General features: G+C 41.5%; 1 protein-coding gene across 1 annotated transcript in view; it reads right to left on the reverse strand.

Moving 5' to 3' along the window:
- Fancd2 (FA complementation group D2) overlaps positions 1-20,808 on the reverse strand; it is an 83,737-nt gene that overhangs the window by 46,808 nt on the left and 16,121 nt on the right. The window contains 11 exon segments of the mRNA XM_042054581.1: positions 3,292-3,402; positions 4,916-5,047; positions 6,194-6,328; positions 8,227-8,370; positions 11,830-11,865; positions 12,040-12,148; positions 12,713-12,813; positions 13,799-13,903; positions 15,248-15,335; positions 17,966-18,090; positions 20,454-20,532. Of these exon segments, the coding sequence (XP_041910515.1) occupies positions 3,292-3,402; positions 4,916-5,047; positions 6,194-6,328; positions 8,227-8,370; positions 11,830-11,865; positions 12,040-12,148; positions 12,713-12,813; positions 13,799-13,903; positions 15,248-15,335; positions 17,966-18,090; positions 20,454-20,532 (1,165 nt within the window).

Consider the following 20,808-nt stretch of genomic DNA (forward strand, 5'->3'; position numbering starts at 1 on the left):
GCCTGGAACTCACAGAGATCCACCCGCATCTCCTTCCCAAGTGCTGGGATTAAAGACGTGTACTACCACTTGGGAGCTGATGCAGGTGGATCTCTGTGAGTTCGAGGCGGACCACAATAAACCATTTAGAAATAAATTTAATGAGGGAAGAAGAACATTTACATGTTGAAATCTACAAAACACTGCTAGCTGGGTATGGGGCATAACTCTATAAATAGAACTTGAGTTTGAGGACAGTCTCGGCAACATATAGAAAAATATTGCTGAAAGAAATGAACGGACTAAAGAATGAAAAGATGTCCTATGTTCCTGGATTGGAACTGATATATTTAATTCTATTTTATGTACATCAGTGTTTTGCCTGAATGTGTATCTGTATGACGGTGTCAGATCTTGGAGTTACAGATGGTTGTTAGCTGCCATGTGGGTGCTGGAAACTGAACCCAGGTCCTCTGAAAGAGCAGCCAGTGCTCTTAACTACTGAACCCTCTCTCCAGCCCCATATTAAAAATAATGAAAATGGCTGGGCAGTGGTGACACACTCACTGCCTTTAATCCCAGAACTCAGGAGGGAGAGGCAGATGGAGCTCCAGAGTTCATGGCCAGTCTGGTCTACAAAGTGAGTTCTAGTACAGCAGTCCAGGACCACCCCAGAGAAACACTGTCTCAAAAAAAGAAAGAAAGGAAGGAAGGAAGGAAGGAAGGAAGGAAGGAAGGAAGGAAAAGAAAGAAAGAAAGAAAGAAAGAAAGAAAGAAAGAAAGAAAGAAAGAAAGAAGGGAAAAAATGTACATTTTTGCTGTAGTTCAAAACCAAAGTAATGAAGTAACTTTGTATTATCAATATGAAACAATTCCCCAATACTTTGCTAAATGAGAAAACAGGGTACAGAACCAGAAAAGAAAAGCAGAATGGAGGGACCGTGCAGAAAGTTCTAAACTAGTGATTCTGGTGGCCACAGAAGGCAGGCCAACTGCCTAGAGTAGCAAGGAGTTAGTGTTCACTGCACACCTCTCTGCACACTATGTTTTCTGCACGTGTGTATCACCTAGCCAAACAACTTTTTTTTTTTTATTTATTTATTTTATTATGTAAACAATATTCTGTCTGTGTGTATGCCTGCAGGCCAGAAGAGGGCAGCAGACCCCTTTACAGATGGTTGTGAGCCACCATGTGGTTGCTGGGAATTGAACTCAGGACCTTTGGAAGAGCAGGCAATGCTCTTAACCTCTGAGCCATCTTTCCAGCCCGCCAAACAACTTTTAAATGAAAACAAGGTGCTGCTTGTCCAAGGCTTCAGACCAGTAGGAACTCGTGCCACAAGGTGGCACTACGCTAGTCCCTTTGCTTAGCTTTCTTCAGTAATTAGTGACTACAATGAAAGCAAGCCTAGGTGAAGTTTAGCTTAGACATTTGGAGACTCCAAGTACTCCATACAAACCTGAAAGACATCTCATGGTTAGCTGATTACAGGCTCAGACCTATCTCTATTCCAAAAGTCTAAGATTTCTTTGCTGTTTTTATTTTTTGAGACACTCATAGTGTAGATCTGGCAGATTGGAATTGGCTGTGAAGAAAGAGGCTGACTCACACTCATGGAAATCCACCATTTCTTTTGTCTCCCAAGTGCTAGAAATAAAGACATGAACCACCATGTAGTGAGGAGCTGCAGGCCGCTTCCTGCCACCCGGCTCTCGGCCGCCTTGCTAGCTTATGCCCCGAAATAACAACACACAAACTATATTTGTTTAAACACTGCCTGCCCATTAGTTTCAGCCTCTTACTCACATCTTGACTAACCCATTTCTTATAATCTGTGTAGCACCACAAAGTGGTGCCTTACCGGGAAGATTCTAGCATAGGTTCATCTTGGGCCGGAGCTTCATCGCATCTGACCTGGTGGCTGGCTTCATGGCGACTCTCTCAGAGGAGAGGCATGGCATCTGCTGGAGGCATCTGTCTCACTTAGGAGAGGCGTGGCATCTGACTGAGCCATCTACCTCACTTCCTTTTTTTCTTTTTTACTTTTAAGAACTTTAACCTTTAGCCTGCATATATTTTTAACACATTGTAAACCATTTAGACGTTTTCTTCAACTTTGAATCTTTCTTTGACTGGATATCTCTCTTTTTGTGACCACATGAGTCTTTAATTTACCAAACAATATCAGCAGAACTAAAACCGTGACTTTGACAGCTAGATCCAGCCCATTCCTTAGCTTTCTGCGATTCCAGCCTTGTGGCTGAGGTACTGGTCAGAGCCATGTTCATTGCCACAACTCTAAAGTGTTTCAAGGTCCCTGCCAGCAAGCAAGCTGCAGCATTCTGCTCACAGATCACATTCATTCGGACTACCTGCCTGAAAGAGTCAGAGTTTGTCCTGGCAGGACGGCCCAGAAAGCCGGCATTTTAAAACAGCACAGCTTTTTTCCTGCTATGGCTGAAAACTGAAAAGCATGTGTTCAGCTTTTCATCAAGTGTTTCGTAGCAGGACCTCTTAAAAGAGCTACAAGGTTTTACAGCTAAAGCTGAGTCAGGAAGCCTCCCTTAAATGAGAGCACTTGCTTGCCTCTAGCAAACAGAACAGACCCGAGAAATTGCTGCAACCAAGAAAACATGCTTTAATCTAGTCTTTCCCAAGCTTTCTCAGGCTTTCTGTGGATCCAGTTATCCACGTGGGCGCCATTCTGTAGTGATGAGCTGCGGGCAGCGTTCCCACCGCCCTGCTCCTGGCTAGTTGGAATAGGATATTTGTACTTATTGTATATAATTTCATAGTAGGTTTAGAACTCTCTTACTTAAACAAAAGGGGGAGGTGTTGCGGGAGCTCCTTCCACTCCTTCAGCCAATAGCCGCTGAGATACCAGCCCATTGGGGCATGGTCTCTCTTTTTAAAAATGCGGCCACTTCCCTCTACTCGTGTTCTGGCTTCCAGCTCTGCTTCTGGCGACTAGGCTCCCTTCCTGATTGTGCAGAGGGCTGTTGGCTGGGACCGTGATCTGTAAGTCCACCACACCCAGCTGTTGTCATTTTTGTTTTGTTTTGTTTGTTAATATGTGTGATCTCACTAGGAAGTGACCAGGAACTAGCTGTATAGCTCAGGCTGGCTTGGTGCTAATAATCTTTTTATTTTTATTTTTTAGTTTTGATACAGGGTTTGTACTGTGGCTGTCCTAGAACTCGCTATGTAGGTGCTCCTTTTCCTACTCCATAAGGCTGAAGTAACTTAGCTTGGCAAATTCCAAATAAAGATTTCATGTTTAAAGCATTCATTCTCAAAACATGGCCTCTTACCTGGATATGGTTGCTGGTTCCAGGCTGTTGGCTAAATGCTAGTGTGCTGAGAATACAGAAGATTTTTCGTATTTGCTGAGGGGACATATTCTCCAAATAATCTAAAGTTCCCTATGAAAGGGGAAAAAAAATGCCCGAAATGAGTTTATTAGCTAATATTTCTCTTGTTTTTAAACTTTTAAAAATGTGATTTATTTATTTTATGTGTGTTTTGCTTGCACACATGTATTATTGGTGCTCAAGGAGGCTAGAGAAAGGCACCAGATTCCCTAGAATAAGAGTTATGGATTGTTGTGAACTATTATGTAGGTACTGGGAACCAAACCCACAGCCTCTGCTGAGCCATCTCTCCAGTCCCACTCTCTGGCCCCCATTTTAAACAGTTATTCCACTCTTGGTATTTTTCCAGGATTCCAAGTCAACACAGGAGCAAGATATTTGCACATCAATGTTTACTGTAGCATGTGGGATCCAGGGCAGTCTGGTCACACATAATGGGGCCCAGGCCGCATAGCTGCCACAGGAGGCAGCACTGGGTTCCAGAAAATGTCATAAGCTCGTACCACCCAGGAACAGACCATCCAAAGGAAATTCCTAACATTCCAATCGTTGGAGATAGAATCACCTGCCAACACACACCCATTGCTTTTCACCAGAACACCCCTAGACAAATGTCAGTAAATCGGGGGTCCTGAACCTTAGAAATCCCTCACCCCTACCTCTGCAACTATAAAAACCCAACCCCGGCTGAGCTTGGGGCTCTCCGATCACTCCAAATACGATAGACACACTGAGAGTCAAACTTGTGTAAAAATAAAGGCCCTTTGCTTTTACAAAGAGGACTCGGTCTCCTCGTTGGTTTTGGGGACTCCATGATCTGGGCATAGCACAACACATACACAATAGCTAAGTTTTACAAATAACATAGGTGTTCATCAATAGTGAGAAATGTGGTGCACATGTAGTGGAATTTTTTTCAGCCATAAGGAAGGACAAAGTTATGTTGTTTGCAGGAAAATGGATACACATGGAAATGATCATATCAAGTGGATTAAGTCAGTATCAGACATGCACTGCAAGTTTCTCTTAGTGGAGACCAGGTATGTACAGATGACTTGTTTGTACTTCTTATACTTTTGTTTTAAGATATATTTTTAAAATTTATTATATATACAGTGTTCGGCCTGCATGCCAGAAAAGGATACCAGATCTCATTATGGATGGTTGTGAGACACCATGTGGGTGCTGGGAACTGAACTCAGGATGTCTGGAAGAGCAGACAATGCTCTTAACAACTGAGCCATGTCTCCAGCAACCTTCCTTACATTCTTGACACCAAAGACAAAGACCAGCTTTTCTACCACAGCATTTAAACACGGCTTGGCATACATAAGTAGAGAGAAGTGTTTCTGAATAAATTAATACACAAATAAGATGTATCATTACATCTATATGCATATATTTATAACTTACCTGCTATCTACCTTTTCACACATCCCTCTCACATTTACAATCTCAGTATCTAAAGAATACGAAAACAAGTTCTCAATAACTGTCAGGGAGCAGTAACTCTGAGATACAGGAAACAGAAAAACAACTCAGTATTTGACAGTACAGGCAATACCTTAACAAAAACAGCATTGAGCCTCATAGCAGAGGGGTTTAGTACAATCAGCTCAAGGAGGACATCCAACGCAGTATCAACTTCAGCCTCATTCCCACTGCAAATGTGGGTGACCAGAGCACCAACCACTTCCTATACAGGGAGGGCAACAGGACAGAGTAAAATAAAATAGGACATGGCCATTCTAAAGAGTTCATGCCTGAGGCCTTCTTTTCAAAATAAATTTTTTAAATAATTATTTTTATTTTATGTGATCTGGTGTTTTGTCTGCATATATACCTGTATAAGGGTACTGGATCCCCTGGAACTGGAGCTGCCATGTGGGTGATAGAAATTGAACCCAAGGCCTCTGGAAGAGCAACTGGTTCTTACCCACTGAGGCATCTCTCTAGCCCCCACTTGAGGCCTTTCTAACCTATCTTACTATTTTTTATCTAAGTGCCATGAGCATTGGCTTCAGGCCTGTAGTCACGTCAGTGTAACTACACTACCACATAGTCATCCTGGCTCCCTGGACCTTACTCCCTATCCCATGCTGGCCTCAAACATGTAAATCTCCTGTCCCTCAAGTACTAGGATCACAGGAGTAACAACCAGTTTTGACCTACTTTCGGTAACGTATCAGTGGGCTCTCCATCAAACCTTCCTTGGTGTAGGTTTTAGCTATGAGTTAAATTTTACTAAGTTGTAATTAGACTTAGTATATGTTGAAATTTCTTGAAAAGACTACACTTAAGGAGCTGAAGGTCTCACAGATTTTGTGAAGAGGACAGGACAGGTGGGCATAATTTCAGGAAAATGTGGCCTCCCTGAAGACTGCACTAAGGTCAAAAACCCACACACATATGTGCGTAATAAAAAATAAAACAAAATAAATCTAAGTCAAGTTGCTTGAGATATTACATATGAGTGGGACCTTAATGATTTTACACCAAATTTCAGCTCTCACAGTTGGGTCCTCCAAGCCAATCTTATTACCTGAGGACAGAGACTAGAACTGATTATTTTCTTTGCTTATGAAACAAGGCCCTGCTGTATACCCCACTCTGGCCTCAAATTTTTGTTTATCCTCCTCCTTCTGTTTCCTGAGACCTGATTACAGGTGTGCATCACTATGGCTGGTTTACAGCTGAGTTTTCTAAGGCGCTCGTCAAAATCATTTCCTCCTCAATGCCATCTAATCACCCAGAATATACCTCAAAGTACACCCAGTTTATTTGAAATTATATCTTTCCATATCTTTGCTTCTTCCTTACCCAAATAAATGTTTCAACATACCTGCTGGCAATAAGTATCAAAAAATTTAAAAGTATATTTGTATAGGAGACTGCCAAACAAAATTATCCTCTGGTCCTGAGAGTGAAACAAAGTCTGAGCCAGTAAGAAAATGGATGGGCAAATATCCTTAAGAACCTGGAAGAGGAAGAAAAAAAAGGACTAGGGAAACGGTGTCATAGAACCAGATGTGCTAAAACCACTCCTATCACCTAAGAACCTGTCGGGGCTCTCAAGTCATCTCCCTGACACTCAGCATTGAACCCAGAGCCTGGAACATGCTAGACAAACACTCTACCACAGAATTACATCTCCAATCCCAATATCCCAATCACTTTAGCTTAAAACAAGACAACTGTCTTTTGGTTGGTACTGGGATGGTCTCAAATGTAGTCACAACATGGACTTGAATTCTGGCTTTTGCTTTCCACATCACAAACGCTGGTATGAGCGCCCACACACAGCAACTTTAAGGAATCTTAATCTTAATTATACCCCAAATAATCCTTCACCATCCTGATTTTTCATCTCAGGACTAGATTCCACAAATGTGTAACAACTTGACCTTGAAATTCACAATAATTAAATGATAAACTTCATATACAGCTCTATTTGTTCAGTTTAGAATACAAACCAGAATGAATAGATTCCAGTTTCTTCACTCACTCATGTGCCTCCTGGAACCTGCTCTGTTTCTGTTATAATTTAAGATCAGTCTGTAACATTCAATGCTACCCAGATGGAATTCTGTATGTATGTGTGTGAGACTGTGTGTGTGTTCATGTAAGTGCAGGTCCAAATGTGTGCTGCTGACCATCTGTACCAGTGTATGTGGAGGGCAGAGGTCAACTTCAGCAGTCGTTTTGAGGAGCCATCCATCTTGTGTTTTTGTTTATTTTGGTTTTTTGAGACAAGGATCTTCACTTGGATCTGGGACTCAACAAATGCTATACTGGCTGACTAGTGAACCTCAGGGACCTGCCTATTTCTACCTCCTCAGTACTGTGATTACAAATGTGGGTCGCCACCTGGTGGTGGTGGCACATACCTATAATTCCAGCACTCAGGAGGCAGAGGCAGGCAGATCTCTGAGTTCGAGGCCAGCCTAGTCTACAAGAGCGAGTTCCAGGACAGGCTTCAAAATCAAAAAACAAATGTGTGTCTCCATGCTCAGCTTTTTTTGTGGGTTTTGGGAAAGAATTCAGGTCTTCATGATTGTCTGGCAAGCACTTTACCAACTTAGTTAATTCCCAGGCTCCCAAACCAGGTTCTTTGAACATCTGCTATAGGAAGAGAGGTGACCAGATCCCACTAATAATACAATATAGACAGACATTAAGGGATCCAAAATAAATAACGCTAGTAATGCCATTTTCTTTATTGATACTGCTATTTAAAAAAAAAAAAGTCAAACCAAAGGAACAAACAAAAAACACAAATGTGGTAGTACACTGTGGAGGCAGAGGCAGGTGGGTGTCTATGAGTTCAAGGCCAGCCAAGACTACACAGTGAAACTCTCTAGGAAAAAAAAAATCAAAACAGATTAAAAAATTATATTGAGGCTAGAGAGCTGGCTCAGCAGTTAAGAATATTTGCTATTCTTCCAACAAGTTTGGTTTCTAACATCCATTTACAACCTGTAACTCTAGCTCCACAGGAGCCAATGTCCTCTCCTCTTCTGGCCTCCAAGAGCATCTGCACACAAATGGCAAATACACACAGGAATAGAAACACATATATAAAAATAAAAATGAATCTTTTTTAAAAAATCCAAAAGACAAAGAATTTGGAGTTTGGGTCAGAGAAGTTCAAGATAAACCAACTTTGTTAACTTCTTCTTGATAGGTTGGAAGCCAATATTGGTTGGTTTATTAACATCATCATCTCAACCCAACAAAGCAATTACTTCATTGCACTGAAAAAGCTCAATACTGGGAAAGGTGTCATGGGATTGCCACATGATGCAGAAATGACAAAAATGTTATCCTCTCAGCATCTGTCCACCTGCATCTACTCCCTGCTTACCTCACACTTACCAAGTAATGTGTGGAGAATGTACTGTCCAGCAGCTGGTCTTGAATGCAGCCCAACTGAATCTTGTTTCTCAGCACCTTTTCAATGCTCTTCTTTGTCTGCGTGCTGGTGCTGTAGATAATGAGCAGCATTGCCACGTCCAAAGTCTGTCAGGGAGCAACAACAGGAAGCGGCTCAACAAACCAGAACTGCGGCTCAGCTACTTTCCACTAAAACCCAAAGACGACACTCGCTGCCTGACTCCACAGTTACAAAACCCAGAAACACTTTTCAGAGAAATAAAGTGCCACAACTATTATCCTTTGATAGTTCATAAGAAAATATCAGAATATTAAGAGAGGATACTAAAATAGAATTTTGAACATCTTTACATTGTTAAAAATAGATTAAATCACTGGTCAACTAAATTATATCCTTTTATAATTAGGAAAACTGCTTTATGAAAAGTTACAAAGACTATAAATGATTACCAATATAGAAAGGTTAATATAATAAATATATTATAATAAATAAATATATGATCTCCCTCCTTTTGCTCCTCATCGGGACCTTGGGAGCAGGACCGTGAGGAGTGTGTTTACCCATTGAGACGGTGGGACAGAGCTAACGGGAGACCACCAAGTCCAGTTGGAATGGGACTGATGGAACAGGGGACCAAACCGGACTCTCTGAATGTGGCTGATGGTGGAGGAAGACTGAGAAACCAAGGACAACGGCAATGAACATGAACTCTACAGCATGGACGGGCTCACTGTGAGCCTTGTCAGTTTGGTTGCTCACCTTCCTGGACTTAGGGGGAGCTGGGAGGACCTTGGACTTAACATAGTGAAGGGAACCCTGATGGCTCTTTGTCTTGGAGAGGGGTGGAGTGGGGGTATGGGTCGAAGGGAGGGGAGGGAAGGGGGAGGAGGAGGGGAGGAGATAGAAATCTTTAATAAAAAAAATGAGAAAAAAAATAAATAAATATAATAAAATTATAATTATTTTTTAAGTATACAGAACCACAAAACCAGTATAAGCAATCCATTTTGTTTATTTGTTCTGTACTTTGTTTCTCAAAACTGGGTTTCTCTGTGTAGTCCTGGACGTCCTGGAACTCACTTTGTAAGCCAGTCTGCCCTCAGACTCAGAGACCCACCTGTCTCTCTCTGCCTCTAGAATGCTGGGGTTAAAGACTTGTGCCACCACCAACCCGCTCCACTAACCCATGTTTTTGACAGAGGAAGCCATTTCTGATACACAGTGACATATGGTGAAGTAAAAAAACAAGTAACCTGCAAAATGCTAAGCACAGTAGGATCCAATGTCATAAAGACAGTATATAAAAACTATATACACATGCATATGCACAGATCTGTGGGTATAGGGGTATATGTGTCTTATACACACACACACACACACACACACACACACAGCTTATACAAAAAGATAAAACATTAAAAAGAGGATAGAGAGACAGCTCAGTGGCTAAAAGTACTGCTACTCTAGAGAGCCAGGGCTTGGTTCATAACCCCATACGGGGTGGCCCATAGACCCAATGCACTTCTTCCTGCCTCCAGACATTTTAGCACGTGTGCAAGCAAACACAAAAATAAAAATTTAAAAACATTTTTTAAAAAATAAAAAAAATTATCTGTAATAAGTGTAAACAAGGGAAATCTTTTTTCAAAAATGTACCTTTGTTTGCTTTGTTTTGTTTTCTCAAGACAGGGCTTCTCTCTGTAGATAAGGCTGGCCTCAAATTCACAGAGATCCACCTATCTCTCACTCCTGAGTGCTGAGATTAAAGGTGTGCGCCACCACCTGGCCACATATGTAATTTATGTATGCTTTCCAATTTATTAGTGTTTATTATCTATGCAATAAGTAAATAAATAAAGTACACAAAATATTTATGGTAAGGGAAAATGCACAGAGAATCAAATAAGAATGCAAAACTATAGCCAACCTACATAATGAGATTATCAAAAGAAATGGGCTGGGCAGAGACAGGCAGATTTCTGAGTTCGAATGCAGAGTGAGTTCCTGGACAGCTTGGGCGACACAGAAAAATTCTGTTTTGAAAAACAACACTCAAAAGTCCAGTTGAAGAGTGGGAGGAATGAGATTATGAGCAAAGAGGTCAAGACCATGATGGGGCACCCACTGAAACAGTCTACCTGAGCTAATGGGAGCTCACCAACACCAGCCAGACTAGGAAGGAATAAGCATAGGACCAAACTAGTCCCTCTGAATTTGGTTAACAGTTGCATGGCTGGGGCAGACTGAGGAGCCATGGCAGTGGCAGCAGGATTTGTCCCTACTGCTTGTACGAGATTTTTGAGAACCCATTCTCTTTAGAGGGATACCTTGTTCAGCCTAGATATAGTAGGGATGGCCTTGGACCTTTCCCAAAGCAACGTGCCTTACCTTCTCTGAGGAGTGGGTAAGGGTGGGGTGGGGTGGGGGTTATGTGGAGGGAATGGGAGGAGGAGAGGGAATGGGAACTTGAAAAAAATATTAAATAATTAAAAAAGCCGGGGCTGGAGAGATGGCTCAGGGGTTAAAAGCATTGCCTGCTCTTCCAAAGGTCCTGAGTTCAATTCCCAGCAACCACATGGTGGCTCACAACCATCTGTAATGAAGTCTGGTGCCCTCTTCTAGACTTCAGGCATACACACAGACAGAATATTGTATACATAATAAATAAATATTAAAAAAAATATTTAAAAAGCCAACAAAACAAAACAAACAATTGGGTTATATGTGATTATTATCTATCCTCCACAACTATTTTCAAGCTAATCATGGTAGCAAATGCCTGTCATCCCAGTACTTGGGAGAAGAGGTAGGAATTCAAGGTCATCTTCAGCTATCCAGTGAGTTTGAAGGCAGCTAGATGAGACATTGCCTCAAAAAACTTGACTATTTTTATCATTTATTCTGTATCATACTTTTAAGACTGTCACCTAATAACTGGACAACCAACTAACAAAATTCCCATAGGACAAAAGATTCCAACCCAAGCAAAACCTTCAGAAGAAACAATCAGTACATAGAAACACAGACATCCAACTTCTTCACAGGAGAGGAGTCTAGGCCAAAAGACAAGTTGGGCTTATGTTTGTGCTCCCAGCACACAAAAGCTGAGACAGGAGAATCATCCTAATTTTAACACAGTGAATTCTAGGCCAATATGGATTGCAAAGTGTGACACAGACACATACATAGAAACAGAGAGAGAGAGAGAGAGAGAGAGAGAGAGAAGAGAGACTTTACAGTGTAAAGTTTATTAAGGTAAAACCTATTCAGGTCAGGGCTACATGGGCAGAGTAAAAATCAAACAGAGAATGCCCTTGTCTTGACAACTTGGCCTGGTGGGAGGAAGGCCAGCCATAGGCACAGGGATCTGAATGACCCAGGCGTGGTGCTGATTCTTTAATTGTAACTTCATGTGGGTGGAACAACCTCCTACTCCCCTACTAAATACTGTAGGCTAAATTCATTTCCAGAATTAGCAGGTAAGAGCAGACCACTCAGCAAGTCACCCCCCGGTTGTTTTCTCCACACTGCAAGGAAGAAAGAAAGTAGGATAAAATTTTAAGTTCAAAGCAGAAGACTATTACCTTATGCTCAGGCGCTGACTCAATGCGCTCGATGGCCTAGAAAAACAAGTGCCACAATACTGTATCAGTGGAGTATATTATTCATTCCTGTTCATCAGCCCATCATTATCATTTATACTTGAATGACAATTTTAAGACTTTTATTTCATCCCAGCTCACACATCTATCAGTGACTGACACTCACGGTTGACAATGTTGCAAGGATCTTACCTTAATCCAGGCTTCCGAAATGGTTTTCTCATACCTAATGGCTGACTTGATTACATCAAAGACGAGAACAATACAGTCTTTATCACTGTTTTCTTGATCTCCTGAAGAGCTACAAACAGCAAAGCAGAAAACAATATTTCTTCCACTTACCAGAGAAGACCTTATAAATCTGTTTCTGACTATTAAGCAAGGTTCTGGAGGAAGCACCAACCTCATCTGTAAACTACTGAAAAACTTGTACTGTGAACTATGTGGAATTGATCTGAATGGCTAGGAAAGCACACACACACACACACACACACACACACACACACACACACAATTAAAAATCCGTTGTCATGCTACGTGATGTGAATTAATCTTTTTTTAATATTTATTTATTATGCATATAGTATTCTCCCTGTATGTACACCTGCATGCCAGATGAGGGCACCAGATCTCATCATAGATGGTTGTGAGCTACCATGTGAGCGCTGGGAATTGAACTCAGGACCTCTGAAAGAGCAGCCAGTGCTTTTAACCTCTGAGCCGTCTCTCCAGCCTGATGTGAATGTAATCATAATACCAGTATTTGTCATATATTAAGATCTAATAACTATCCTGCCTTCAGGATAAAGGTGAGAAAACTATGATTATCTAAGAAAAAAAATGGCAACTGCAAATTTTTCCATACCTTGCTAGTCCTTTACTTTTCAACTTGCTTTGGGAAGCCTGAACCCGTGATGGCAAAATAAAATGCTGCACATTTAACTTCTCCCGAAGCTCAGAAATGACCTATGGAAAATCAGTATTAGCCATGAATTCTGCTCACCCTCAGTGGAGAGGCATAGCACATTTCCTCAATGGAATCTTAACATCCCCAAGATACTGAGGAAAACACTCGACTTGCAACAAAAGACATGTCAGCAGACTAGACGAGAATAGTTCAAGCACATAGAGAATGTTATACCCCAAGCTCTTGATTCACCTGAAGTGCTTCTACACAGAAATAGCAAATGTCGTTCTGTAGCAGCTTATGCTAAGTAATCAACCAGACTGGGCTGTGTTCTCTCCCAACAGCTATCTGCTATCTGTAGTAATCAGTATCAATTAGTCTAGGACCAGAAAATAGCAACTTGAACTACTTAAGTAGCATATCCATATATCTTTTTTTAAAGTTTTGTTTACTATTATGTATATAGTCTTCTGCTTGCATGCATGCCTGATGTAGGAGTGTCTTATATCTATCTGTTGTTTCATTGGTTAATTAATAAAGAAACTGCTTGGCCTGATAGATCAGAACATAGGTGGGTGGAGTAGACAGAACAGAATGCTGGGAAGAAGGCAGTGAGGCAGACACTTCAGGCAGTCACCATGCCTTTCCTCTCTGAGTCGGACGCAGGTTAAGATCTCTCCTGGTAAGCCACCACCTCATGGTGCTACACAGATTACTAAATATGGGTTAGTCAAGATGTGAGAATTAGCCAATAAGAGGCTGAAACTAATGGGCCAAGCAGGGTTTAAATGAATACAGTTTCCGCGTAATTATTTTGGGTAAAGCTAGCTGGGTGGCGGGAAGCAGCCCTCCGTCCATCCCACAACATATGCCTAAACCAGAATAGGGCACCAGATCTCATTATTGATGGTTGTGAGTCACCATGTGGTTGCTGGGAATTGAACTCAGGACGTCTGGAAGAGCAGTCAGTGCTCTTAACTTCTGAGCCGTCTCTCCAGTCCCTCGTGTATCTTAATGTAGGCTTGACAGGAAATAGTAGCATACCTCAAGTGAAGTAGTGTCTGTTACAGAATGAAGAATGAACTTTACTATCACTGGTAAATCCTCCAGCCGAACAGAAGACAGCTTGCCCATCACCAACTGGCGGATCTAAATATAAAAAGCACAAAACCCTTCACTACTCTAGCCCAATAAATATTTATTAGATAAAATTAGAAAATTCTTTTCTCACTTGATTTTTCTACTTGTAGTTTAGGAAGAAAAACATATTATTTTCTCCCAAATTACAAACTCGCAATTATAAATGTCAAAGATTTTTCTAGAACAGACCAGTGATGAAGGTCAAACATCATTAGCCTTACATTTCAGAGTCTATGGTCACAACTGACAAAAGGAGAGCAAAACTAAGTGTCACTTTCCCCATACTGCCCTCACCACTGACCCCAGGAAACTTACTTTTGACTGTGAATGACCCTGGGTTTATGGACCTGTCCCCAGAGGGTTTGTCTTTGAATGTTATTCAGAAAGAATTATGAAAAGCTGACTCTGTTCCAGAATAAGACTATGTTATTTAGAAGGCAGCCAAGGTCTAGGGAAATAACTGCCAAATAAAAACCAGCTAGATTGAGGAATGCTTGTATTTTAAAAGTTACCAAAAAAGTACAAACAGTTGTTATTATTTTCCTTGAGGGTTTTAGAATCCCAGGCTGGCCTTGGATGATCTTGAACGTCTGTCTCTTCCTCTAGTCTCGATCTCTTGTTTATGTGTATGCCACAACATCAAGTTTATGTGGTGCTGGGGAGCAAAGCTTTGTACATCCTAGGCAAGCACTTCACAACTAAGCTATATTCCCAGCTCTGACATGACATATGAGTTTGATCCCAAAACTCACATAAAAATAACCAGGCATGGCAGGAAGTGCTTGCAAGTAAGCTCCATGCAGTGAGACCTGTCTAAAAAAAAGTTTTTAAGTGTACAGACCTGAAGAACACCTGAGGTTGTCCTTTGGCTTCTACATGCATGCATATATACTCAAACACACAAACTTACCACTTAGGAGACAAGGGTGTGACTCACTGGTTAAATGTCTGCCTAGCATTTGTGGAAACCTGGGTTTGATCATCAGCACAGTAAAAAAACTAAACAAAACCCAACTAAATTGCATGCTTAAGCCAGGCCTGGGGCACACATGCATTCTTCCAGCACTGAGGAGGCTAAGGCAGGAAAAGTTTGCTTTTGAGGCCAGTCTGGACTACATGGTCAGACCATCTCACTAAAAAAAAAAAAAAAAAAAAAAAAAAAAAGGTAAAGGGGCTGATTTCTGGTTTTGATACCCGTGACGATCCCTATCACAAGATGTGTGTGTGTATGAGTGTGTGTGAGATGCGTGTACATGTGCACATAATACTTATGTTTGTGAGCATAGTTTCAGTGTTATTTTCTCTCACTGCACATGATTTCTCCCTATTTCTGGAAAGCAGGGTCTTTCCTACCTCAGACAAGAATTTTGAGTCAAGTCGGAGACTGGAAAAGACATCCAAAATTGGGACAGTCAATGAAGTATTCTGAATCAGCAGCTCACTGTTAATAACAAAGAAAAAAAAGCCGGATAATGGTTTGAATAGAACTAGGCAGAAAACAACCTGAGAAAGTCACTCACTAGAGTCAGGGAAGACAGGATATGCAGTTGTCTCTTGGTACCTGCAGTGAATTGATTCCTAGGTTATCCACAGCACCAAAATCCTAGGATACTTAAATCCGTTCTATAAAACGGTGTAGTTATTACACACTACATATATTACATAACTTGCTCATCCTCCTACACACTGTCAATTACTTCTAGGATACTTAGAACGCTTAATGCAATGTAAAAGTTATGCAAATACCTGTCATGCTATGTTGTTTGGGAAACAATGACCAGAAAAATCTGTATGTCAGTGCGTGTGCATTTTTTTTTTTTTTTTGGGAAGATCTTTAATCTGTAGCTGCTTGAACTTGAGAATGGAACCCACTGGTAAGAAATCGGCTGTAACAGGACAGTAATGACACACTAGCACTTTAGAGGCAGAAGCAGGTGAGTCTCTGTGAGTTGGAGACCTGCCTGGTTTACAAAGCGAGTTCAGAACAGCCAGGGCTACACAATGAGACCCTGTATCAAGGGGGAAAAAAAGAAGAAGAAGAAGAAGAAGAAGAAGAAAGCCACCTGTACTAGTTCCTATTAAATGATTGCTTTTGATGCATGCCTTTAATCCCAACACTCAGGAGGATTTCTGTGAGCTTAAGGTCAGCCTGTTTTGTATATGGTGCTTCAGACAGGAATACATAAAAAGAAACTGCCTCCAAAAAAAAAAAAAAAAAAAAAAAAAAAAAAAAAAAGGAAAAAATAAAGATTGTGTTTGGTATTGTCTTCATTAGAAAGCATAATATAATACATGCTCATTACAAAACCTTGAATATGTAGAAATGATATGATATGCCCCTCTTTCACCATCTTCACTACTGAGAAATCATTGTTACTTAGTTGGTATACACTTTCCGGAAAAACTAGAAGGAAAGAAACACACAATAATTAAGTGGACTGTGGTATATATGATGGACATATGCATGGAGCGACAGCAGTGCACTGAGGTGAGATGGGTAGGAGGGGTCCTGTGAGAATGCACAACAACAGGACAAGCCCATTGTACGTGCAAAATGAGTAACACTGTGCTCTATCCACAGAAGCACACTGTCCAAAAGCACAAAGGAAGAAATCACTGAACATTACCTACAGCATTGCACAGCATTGCAGCCAACTGGCAAACTAGGAGGAAGTATCAGATGGGCATGGTGGCACATGCCTTTAATTCCAGCACTCGGGAGGCAGAGGCAGGTGGATCTCTGTGAGTTCGAGGCCAGCCTGGTCTACAAGAGCTAGTTCCAGGACAGGCTCTAAAGCAACACAGAAAAACTCTGTCTCAAAAAAACAAAAACAAGCCGGGCGGTGGTGGCGCACGCCTTTAATCCCAGCACTCGGGAGGCAGAGGCAGGCGGATCTCTGTGAGTTCGAGACCAGCCTGGTCTACAAGAGCTAGTTCCAGGACAGGCTCCAAAGCCGCAGAGAAACCCTGTCTCGAAAAACCAAAAAAAAAAAAAAAAAAAACCAAAAACAAAAACAAACAAACAAACAAAATTCTCTATAGCCTAATCCTAACGAGTTTTCATAACAGGTTCATCATTTAAATGAACATATAAGGGGGCCAGTGAGGTGGCTCAACAGATATTGGCATTTGCTATCAAGTCTAAAGATCTGAGTTTGATTCTAGGAATGTAAAATATGGAAGGAAAAGTTCAACTCCCGACAGCTGTCCTCTGAGCTCCACACAGTGGTACACGTGTGCACTATCCCTAGGCACATATGCAAAATAAACAAAAAAGAAAAGTATGTGGAAGGCAAACTTAGTGGCACATACCTGTAATCCCAGATCTAAGACTTGAGAAAAAGCAAGAGGATCACAAGTTCAAGGTCATATTTAGCTACAGAGTGAAGTTGAGACCAGCCTGGACTATGTAAGACCCCCATCTTAAAAAGGGGGTAAGGGGAAGGAGAAAGTAAATGGGACTACACAAATGCATGCAGTTACTAGAAACCACGTCAAACTCCATACTCTTCCCATTCATGTAAGGTACATGCACCATAATTTATAATATTTACATCTTGAGGCAGGGTTTCATTTTTTTTGTATCCCAGGCTAGCCTCAAACTCACAATGTAGCCAAGGACGACCTTGAATTTCTGGTTCTCCTGCCTCCACTGTCTGCCACCACACCTGTTATGTAGTATTAGGAAAGAACACATTTTGTACACATTAGACAAGCACTCTATCAACTGAGTTCTATACCCAGCCACTTTTTGTGTGTGGTTTGAGTCTCATGTACCCCAGACTGGCTGTGACTTGCTACACAGCTGAGAATGAACTTAAACACTGTGATCCAGCTTTTATATCCTAAATGCATGTGTATGTGTGCACACACCAATGTGTGCCACGGTGCATATATGGAAGTCAGTTCTCTTCTACTATGTGGGCTCCAGGATTAAACTTACATCATCAGAGATGATAGGCAAGCACCCTTAGTCACTGAGTTACCTCACTAGACGTAAACTTAGCTCTTTTCATTCTGCACAGAACAAGTTCCCCTCAACAAGACAGTAGTAGCACAGTGCTTATCCACCTGAGTTCTTTTCCCACGTTAGCATGCTGGGAATCCCCTAGGATCTCAGGAAGGCTGGTGATGAAGTCATGCTGTAAGTTCACTGGAGCAACACTGATCAACTGCATCATCTGGGTTGTGAGGTCCTGCAGGGAGAACATTATTAGAATTGTAGCACATTACTCAAAATAAGCAGTACTTATCAAATACAGACCTGAAACCATCATGTATACAACATGACCATGATAGACTCAAGCTCAAAATTTAAATTAAGAGGCAAATGGGAGCTGGGAAAGAGTATACTCAATAAAATGCCATTAAAAGAAAAAAAAAAAACCACAAGAAATGAGGGTCCGTGTTCAATCCCCAGAGCCCATGGGAAATAGCATGTCTGGGGAAGCAGACACAGATAAACCCCTGGGGTATACCAGCAAGTCTCAGATTACTGAAAGACTGTTTCAGGAAGGAAAAAATAGTGGCTGTTGCCTGAGGAATAACATCCAAGGTTGTTCTCTGGTCTCTACGTACTTGGACAAACACCTGCACCTGTCCATGAACACATCCCCACAAGAGGAAAATGCCTCTCCTCTAAATTTATATAACATAGTAGATAATCCTGTCTACATTCAAATTGAGTACAGACCCCAGATTCCAGCCCAGATAAGACTGTAAAATCCCTGTTTTCCTAAGATTTAGTTTGGAGTGTCTGTCAAAACCAGAAGAATGATTTTAAGAACCTCTGAAAAGATAATGGGCATGATAGTGCACACTGACAATCTGTGGGCTTGAGAAATAGATGCAAAAGGGTCAAAATTCTAGGCTAGCTTGATCTACGAGGCTAGTTCTAGGCCAGTCAAGAGTTAGATAGTGAGACCCTGTAAAAACAAGCAAAAGAAAAAAAAAAAAAAAACCAAAAAAACCAACCCAAAGCATCTTAAGAAGTAAGACCAGCTTTACCAAGGCACTTGCATAAATTACATACTTACAAAAACTACCTAAAGTTTCCTCTTCAATCTGCAATCAAATTAAAGCATTTGTAGTGAAATAAGATGGTTTGGGATCTTACCACTTTTCAAAAATAAAAAGTAATCTTACAGCCAGGCAATGGTGGCGCACGCCTTTAATCCCAGTACTCCGGAGGCAGAGGCAGGCGGATCTCTGTGAGTTTGAGGCCGCCTTGGTTTACAGAGTGAGTTCCAGGATAGACAGGACTATACAGGGAAACCCTGTTTCCTGTCTCAGAGAGAAAAGAAAAAAGCAATCGTGAGATTTTGAAACAATACACGACCCCCCCCACCACATTTTTTGTTTTGTTTTTTGAGACAGGGTTTCTCTGTGTACCCCTGGGACTCATTCTATAGACCAGGGTGGCCTAGAATTCAGAGATCCACCTCTGCCTCCCGAGTGCTGGGATTAAAATTGTATACCACTATGCCTAGCTTTCTTCCCAACATTTAAAAAAATAGCCGGGTGAGGCAGGTAGTGGTGGCGCACTTGGGAGGCAGAAGCAGGGAGAGATGGCTCAGAGGTTAAGAGCACTGACTGCTCTTCTGAGATTTTGAGTTCAATTCCCAGCAACCACATGATGGCTCACAACCACCTGTAATGAGATCTGGTGCCCTCTTTTGACCTGCAGGCAGAACACTGTATACACAATAAATAAGTAAATAAATCTTTTTTTTTAAAAAAAAGATAATGTATTGATAAGAAATACAGAAATAAGAATGTGCTTGAGATGCCATGTTTCAGGAGGATTCTAAGCATCACATGGGTAGGCTGCGCAATGATGACAGTAAGAAACATCTCCATCTACAGAAGGAAGTAAACTACAGGGTACAGCAATGGCACCTGAGATACTTAGGCCATGCTATGAGAATGAATGATGGCAGACACCCGAACATAGCACTGCTTGGAGGAGGAGTGCATGGGATAAGGCGAAGAGGAAGGTCCAAAAAACGCTGGACAGACAGCATAAAGGAAGACCGTGGAGCCTTGGGTATGACAATAACACAAGCTTCTAGGACTGCCCAGGGTAGGAACAACTGGAGAACCACCATAAACAAGCTGCTCATGCATGCTTAAACATTGCAGGGACATAGGTGATGATGATGATGATGACTGATAAGAAAATGAAATTTTCATTTACAAAGGAAAAAAATCCCAAAAATCAACAAGGTTTTGTCAGTCACATAAAAATCTGTTTTGCTTTCTGGGCCAAGTTACCACTATGTTGCCTAGGCTGGCTCAAGTGACTTCCATCTTCCTGCCTCTGCCCTCTAAACACTCAGGTTATTGTCATGTACCACCATTCCTAAGAGTTTTGTTTGTTGTCTAAACAAGGTTTCACTATGTAGTCCTGGCTGTCCTGGAACTCATTGTGTAGACCAGGCTGGCCTCAAACTCACAGAAATCAGCCTGCCTCTCCCTCCCAAGTGCTGGGATTATAGGTACACGCTACCATGCCCAGTTGTAAAAAAACCTTTTAAATTGATAAAGCCCCCAAACCTACCTTGCTATCTACAATTCTGTCCAGCCATTTTAGTTGGTTGATAATGAGTCGGGACATGTTGATTCCATCACTGCTCTCGCTGAAATGTCAGAATGAAAAGGGATTGAGTTGTTTGTCTCTCCCTTCCTTCTGCCCCTCTCCCCATGTCAGTTTTGTTTTCTTTGTTTTGTTCTAGGGATTCACAAATGCTGAGCAGGTACTCTACTACTAAGCTGCGTCACCAATTCCTGACTAGGCAATAGAAAACTGTAATACTGCACAGAATTCTTCAGGCAGTCAAGAAACGGCACTATATAGTTACTAGTTATAGAGCTCAGTGCTAGACACAAATGAGTATCCAAAACAAAGAGGGGCT

This window comes from Arvicola amphibius, chromosome 2 (genome assembly GCF_903992535.2).
Source record: "Arvicola amphibius chromosome 2, mArvAmp1.2, whole genome shotgun sequence".
Taxonomy (NCBI): domain Eukaryota; kingdom Metazoa; phylum Chordata; class Mammalia; order Rodentia; family Cricetidae; genus Arvicola; species Arvicola amphibius.